The sequence below is a fragment of the Berghia stephanieae genome, chromosome 12, assembly GCF_034508935.2.
Source record: "Berghia stephanieae isolate SIO BIC M18660-M18661 chromosome 12, UCSD_Bste_1.3, whole genome shotgun sequence".
Classification (NCBI taxonomy): Eukaryota; Metazoa; Mollusca; class Gastropoda; order Nudibranchia; family Aeolidiidae; genus Berghia; species Berghia stephanieae.
The window spans coordinates 30,558,322-30,565,821 of record NC_088371.1 but is presented as its reverse complement, the minus strand read 5'-3'; the positions used below and the strand labels follow the sequence as shown (position 1 = coordinate 30,565,821).

The 7,500-nt window shown below is 36.5% G+C and overlaps 1 protein-coding gene across 1 annotated transcript in view; it reads left to right on the top strand.

Moving 5' to 3' along the window:
• Positions 1 to 7,500, top strand: part of LOC144957632 (NXPE family member 2-like) — a 17,137-nt gene that overhangs the window by 6,012 nt on the left and 3,625 nt on the right. Inside the window, exons 3-5 of the mRNA XM_078888976.1 lie at positions 843 to 949; positions 2,151 to 2,249; positions 5,555 to 5,613. Of these exons, the coding sequence (XP_078745102.1) occupies positions 843 to 949; positions 2,151 to 2,249; positions 5,555 to 5,613 (265 nt within the window). The remainder of the gene's footprint in view (positions 1 to 842; positions 950 to 2,150; positions 2,250 to 5,554; positions 5,614 to 7,500) is intronic.

Below are 7,500 nucleotides of genomic sequence, written 5' to 3'. Positions count from 1 at the left end.
TCGCTTTCAGATCGGAAGGCCCTGGGTTCGAGCCTCGTTCGGCGCATAGTTGAGTCCTTGGAAACGACTCTTTACTCACCTTCTCTCACAGTACTCAGGTGTACAATGAGTACCTGGCCGTTAACAGCGTTGTCTCAGTCCGAAAAAAATTGCAATATCGCATAACATGCGTCATGTCTCGTTCTACAAGTTAAGTGTTGCTGTTGCCTAGGGACCCCTTCTAAAGCCCTTTGGGCACATTTAGTGGATGTTGCGCTATATAAAAGCTCATGTTTTAAAGAAATAGTGTTGCGAGTTCAAGATATATCAAACATTTGATAAAACTGTATCCTTTGTTCAGTTGATGCAACAAACCTTTTCACCTCACTTATATTTTTGCCGACATCGAGATGATCAAATAACTGGTTGATTAGGGTGTGCAGCAATTCATTTGTGTCTCCGTTCATATTCGGTGCCATCTGGTATTCGGTGGTTTGAAAAAAGAATTCAATCACTGATTGACTCATGTCGTGTGGTGTGGAGTCATAGACGCATTAATAATATTATCATTTGTGACCCCTCGTCTCAAAACGGTAGTAAGATGCTGAAAATGGAATTTGTAGCCAGAAATATCATGCTTAAGTTGGGTTTATATGCTTTATAGAGGAGAAGAATATCATAGTTTACTGTGCTAAATTCCAACGTTTCATATTTTTTACCAGTTTAAATATAATTTTACTTTTTTAGCTTCTGGTCCATCCCGACATAATAACACTTTGAGACGAGGGGTCACATTTTTATAGTTTATTTTCTCCATACTATTTATGTTGTATTGTAAATTATTCTATATTCAACTACCAAAGGTGACTCTCTGCCACGCCACCCCCAATGTCCCTGGGCGTTCTTGTATCTGTAACTTCACCATGTGGAACACAGTGCCATTTTACTGTGGAAGACCCCTGGATAAAAGGTTAGTCTCGAAATAGCAACAAATATTATACACTATTTACAAAGCCAACTTTTCAGTGATATATCATCAGTACACTGACCAGATGTTCAAGCCATGATCACAGATTACTAGAGCTTTAAAAACTAGAACTTTTATAAACCGCAATGTTCACTAAATGTGCTCAAAGCGTTTTACAAAGGTTCCCCGACAACAGCAACACGCAGAACGAGACACGACCATGTTAGGCGATATTGCAAATTTTCCGACAAAGACAACGCTGTTGACGCCAGGTATTATTTTGCATCTGAGTACGGTGAGAGAATGTGAGTAAAGAGTCTATTCCAAGGACTCAACTATGCGCTGAGCGAGACTCGAACCGAAAGCGGATGTCAAACTACAAGACCACATAGAAGCACATGGATTCACATTTTCTGCCATCCAATGTTACATATGATCCACTTTAATCAAGCTTTTGAATGCCAATGTTAGAAAGCATATTCTCTGAAACAACGCCTGCAAACACAGAGTCATACTTTCTGATCAATCCCTGGTGATGACTGCAGACAGACATGATCGGGATACAGGTCACGAGCAGATTGGTCCTAAACAAAGAAAATTGGTACTTTTTATTCTTTATGCTGGCTAGAACAATTTCACATGTCATGTGATCAGAATGTATAAAAGTCAAAACATGATCAGCTTTATGTTTTTCTCCTCTGGATACACTTTTATGGTCGTCGGAGAAGTATTTCATTAGGGCGTCCGCCATTGTTCCGGTAGTTTAGAGCCAGTTACTAGGTCATTACGAGGAAAGTGACGTCACGACTGTTGAATGCAATAAAACCCTTCCACGCTCGTTATAACTGCCCTCGATTAATAAACAAATTAATTTATGATGATTGTGCGGCTATGTGGTCTAGTGGTATGACACTCGCTTTCGGGAATGTCCTGGGTTCGAATCTCGTGCGGCGCATAGTTGAGTCCCTGGAGAAGGACTCTTTACTCACATTCTCTCACCGTACTCAGGTGTAAAATGAGTACCTGGCCGTTAACAGCGTTGTATCTGTCCGAAAAAAATTGTGATATCGCCTAAAAGGCGTCATGTCCCGTCCTACATGTTAAATGTTGCTGTTGGCCAGGGACCCTTGTAAAACGCTTTGAGCACGTTTAGTGGATATTGCGCTATATAAAAGCTCAATTTTTTTTTTCAATTTTGTCACAGATTATCGTGCAATGACTGGATGGCCGTCTGGCCTGCATCACAACCACCTTTCAAACATCTTTCATCTGCCGAGGCACTCATGGTTGGGACGATGTCTAGGTAAGTTGGGTTTTCAGGTGATGATTTAGTCTTGGCTGCTCTAGTTTTTCATGGCTGGGTGGTAATGAATTAATGATGTAGGATTCATCTTTTCCTCCGATACAAGTCCCCTCTCCCTTTAAGACATTTTCTGAAATAAGAGATAAGAAACTTGATCAATAATAATAATTAAAAACAAAACAAACCAACAAAAAAAAAAAAAAAAAAAAAAAAAAAAACCCAAACAAAACAAACCAAAATAAAAAAAAAACCCCAAAAAAACCTAACCAGCCAAATCAGCAAAGAAATTTTGGACATCAGCCTATATTTCAAAATAGATTCCATGGTTAACTACAATAATAATAATAATAATATAAATAAATAAAATTAATAATAATAATAATAATAATAATAATAATAATAATAATAATAATAATAATAATAATAATAATAATAATAATAATAATAATAATAATAATAATAATAATAATAATAATAATAATAATAATAATAAATAATAATAATATATAATAATAATAATAATAATAATAATAATAATAATAATAATAATAATAATAATAATAATAATAATAATAATAATAATAATAAATAATAATAATAATAATAATAATAATAATAATAATAATAATAATAATAATAATAATAATAATAATAATAATAATAATAATAATAATAATAATAATAATAATAATACTCGTATATGTTTTTTTCATAGCGCCCTGGCAGCATCGTTCCGGACTACCTGAAGGAATTCTTTTATGTTTTTATTTATAGAAGAGATGACAGAATTGCAATAATCTAGCTTTGACAGTATTAGAGAATTAGGCATCTTGTAATGAGATGTCTAAAACTACGCAACCTTCTCATTTCAATGTACCTTACGATATGATTTACTCGGCTGGCCAAAGACAAATCTAAATCGATAAGTACCCCCAGATATCGAATAATCTTAGCAGTTTCAATTACACTATTTTCTAAAACGATTGATTCATTCATAGCGACAAATTTATTTCCGTTTTACTCTCGTTAAGTTTTAGTCTTTTCAGTTCCATCCACGTTTTCAATTTAACAAAGCAAGATTGGAAACGTTCAATTAAAATATGTAAATGGTCGTAAGTTGCTGACTTAAAGATTTGACTATCGTCTACATAAAATTGGTAATGTATATTAAAGTCAGAAATAATAGATCCAAGGGGTTTCATGTACATTGGGAAAAGAAATGGATCCAAATACCGATCCCTGAGGCACACCAAACTTTAGAGGATGATCAGGTGATTTAACATTTTTATCCAATACAGTCTGTCGACGATTAGTTAAAAACGATTCGATAATTTCAACGTCAATTCCTTGATATCAAATAGCCGTTCGAGTCGATTCAACAGAATGTTATGGTCAATCGTGTCAAATGCAACTGATACGTCCAACAAAAATAAAATGTTCACCTCATTATTGCCAGCATTTAAAATCAAATTGTTTACTATCCTTAACAGCGCCGATCAGTGTTAAGGTTTTCCCTATAAGCTGATTGAAGTGGTTCATATCAAGCAATTGTAAATGGAAGGTTAATCAAACAAAAACGTAAATTGGAATTTGAGATGAATATTGAGGAGCATGACATAGAGGTGTCCACCTCATTTGTATCTTATTTTTGCAATTTGTTGACAAGAAATATGGTGGTCATAAGACGTTATAAATTAATATTGGAAAGGGAAAATTTGGTATTGAGGGTAGGCGTGTAGTGCGACTGCTCGGTGCTGATCTTCATCTCTCAGCCAGGCGGAGGATGCCGTTTCAGTTGGACCCCAGGTTGGCTCTGACGCCGCGATATTTTTATTCTCTGTTTTCATTTGGCACTTCTCCACGCCATGCATTTCTCACTATGAAAACAAAAATAAATAACAATGTGAAATTGAATGTAAGCTTCAATTTAATTACGAAAACAGATAAAATGGACGTTTCAGGTTTCCCCTTTATCAACAAACAGGATGAATGAAACACTACAGATGAATGAGATAATTATCTCACATTATCTCATTCATCTGTAGTGTTTCATTCATCCTGTTTGTTGATAAAGGGGAAATCCGAAACGTCCATCATATCTGTTTACGTAATTTATTTGAAGCTTACATTCAATTTCTCATTGTTATTTATTTCTTCGAGTTTCGAGCAGCAACAGTTACATCACTATGAAGACAGAAACCCTTAACATCGGGAAGACGTATACGAAATGCATATTAGAGCGAAAGTGGCAAAGATGACTCAAAAGAGCATTAAAGAAAATATTAGTCTTTGGATCTTTGGATGCCCTCTATCACATTGGCTATATGTTAAGTTCCAAAATAAAAGATTTTTACTTTTCCAAAAATGTCTATTGTCTCAATGCATTAAAAAATTAGCTTTTAAATAGAGCAATATCCACTAAAAGGGCTCAGTGCTTTACATGTGGTCGCTGGCCAACAGCAATACGTAACATATTATAGGACGGGACATGGCGCTTGTTAGGCGATATTACACTTTTTTCGGACAGAGACAACGCTGTTAACGGCCATGTATTCATTTTACACCTGAATACGGTGAGAGAATGTGAGTAAAGAGCCTTTTCCAAGGACTCAACTATGCACCGAGCGAAGCGCGAAACCAGGACCTAAAGCGAGTGCCATACCACAAGACCACATAGATAGTCCCCACATAGTCTTTGGATCTCTGTCATCCTGGATATAATATGTTAAAATATAAAATAGAAGATTGTTACATTTCCAAAAATGTCCACCGTTTCAATGCATTCATGTATGTGATCTGAGATACTCTTTAACATTCTCAACAAATTAGTATTTTGGCTGACTCAATTTTTTTTAGATTGCGGTGTTGTTGACATTCTTAATTTTGTTCACCCTATTACTATTAGTTGGCTGCCAAGATAGTTGTTTTATAAAATAAGAAACGTCTTTAGAGGTATTGGCAGAACTTATTTTACTTCATTTTCTATGTTCTTTGGTTTTATGGATGATTGAGGGTTTTTTTTCCATTAAAATTCACATCATCATCATCATCATCGTCATCATCATCATCATCATCATCATCATCATCATCGTCATCATCATCATTATCATCATCATCATCATCATCATCATCATCATCAGTAGCAGCAGCAGCAGCATCATCATCGTCGTCGTCGTCGTAGTCGTCGTAGTCGTCATTTTCGTTGTCATCATCATCATTACTATCATCCTCAACATATAAATTACTCTTCTTGCCAACAATATTTACTGTGACCTTTAAATACAAGCCTTTTTCCAACTCTCCAGGCCAGCAAACAAGACAGTCATCAAACACGATATTGTCATCACGGTGAAGGATAATATAGGTAAAATGTTTTTTAAATTGAGCTGTATATAGAGCAATATCCACTAAATGTGCTCAAAGCGCTTTACAAGGGGTCCTTGGTCAACAGCAACATTTAACATGTAGGATGGGACATGACGCCTGTTAGGCAATATTACAATTAGTGATATCAAAGTTAAAAAGAGTATCTGTTCTACTTCTAAAGTAGTCTGAGCACTCACCAGGGACCGCAACGACATTCGTACGCCTCACCAGTAACACAAGGGGGTCCCGATAGCTCAGTTGGTAGCGCACTCGCTTTATCTGTTCTACTTCTAAAGTAGTCTCAGCAATCACCAGGGACCGCAACGACATTCGTACGCCTCACCAATAACACAAGGGGGTCCCGATAGCTCAGTTGGTAGGGCACTCGCTTCACACGCAAGGGGACCAAGATCGATGTCGGGTGCAATCTGACCCCTCTGTCCGCCCAGCAGTGATTGGGTAGCTGGTTCTGTTTGATCTAGTGGAAAGTACTTTTCGACAGACGACCGTCCTATCCAAAGACAGCAAGCAATTGCTATCGTCCGTTTCACGCTGTAAAAACCTGGATAAACTCCGGCTCTATGGGCATTATAGTTCTGAAGATAGATAGTGACTGTAAAGGAACAAGGGACAGCGTGGCTCAGTGGTATGGTCTTTGCTTCGTACCGGAAATGTAAAGAATTCAATCACCCTCTGTGGCCTTGAGCAAGTCACCTCGCCCTAGCTCACTTTGCGGCTCCGCTCTGTGGCTAACGCCTGGGTTATTCCAGTCTTCCCTTGGAATAGGCCCTAAAGGCAAATTTCCCTTTGGGGATGAATGAAGGGAATTTTATTTATTTTAATTTTTATTTTAAGATTCTATCTAACTCTGTCTTGATTTTCAACTTGGATCGGACTACTGTAGTTGGAATATACAATCCGATGAGATGTAACTGTTATTAACCCTTATTATCACTTATTAACCCTGCCAATGGCATCTTCGACTGATTTCTTATAGGGAACTATAATGCCTGCCACAGTTAGTTCAAACAGAAATATGAGTCACTTCCTCTGAACAAAAAAATAATATGAAATTGAATGTAAGCTTCAATTTTATTACAAAAACAGATCAAATGAACGTTTCGGGTTTTCCTTTTATCAACAAAACAGGATGAATGAAATAATGTAGTAGTGGCGTTGTTAAGATGAATAAACAAAACATTGGTTGGCAGGAAATAGCATGCTCCTTTGTAAGGAAGCACGAATTAAAATAAAATAATAGGTATTTCTAAAGGGTGCGCATTAAGTGAAAAGGGGAGGAGAGGGCGCGATTAGTATCTTTAACATATGTGGGAAGATTGATGACGATTTTTTAAAAGATATTGTCAAGGAAGAGAGAGATTTTTTTCTGTGGGGCAGGAAATGGCCGAAACGATGGGTCTTCCAGGGGCAAATCCGTGACATTTTTCATATTGTGTATTTTTGGGAGCATGTAGAAACATGGATTGCCGAGTTCACTGGGTGCTAGAGTCAATATCTTTTAGGTTTTGGTCACCAACTTGACTTCGATAAGTAAGTTGATGGATATATGCACGATTTCGTTGTGTTTGATGGTGAGATACAGACAGGACAGATGTGTAAAAATAGGTGTTATTATATTATTATACAATTCCATTTTCCAACAACAGTCTACAGGTTTTTATATTTCACTTTCTAAACTGCATTACACAGTTCCTCCCCGCCTCCCCTCCTTTCACTTAATTAATTGCGCACCTTTTAGAATACCCGAAATATCTATTATTCTATTTTAATTCGTGCTTCCTTACAAAGGAGCATACTATTTCCTGCCAACCAATGTTTTGTTTATTCATCTTAACTACTCATTCATCTGTTGTATAATGTAGTG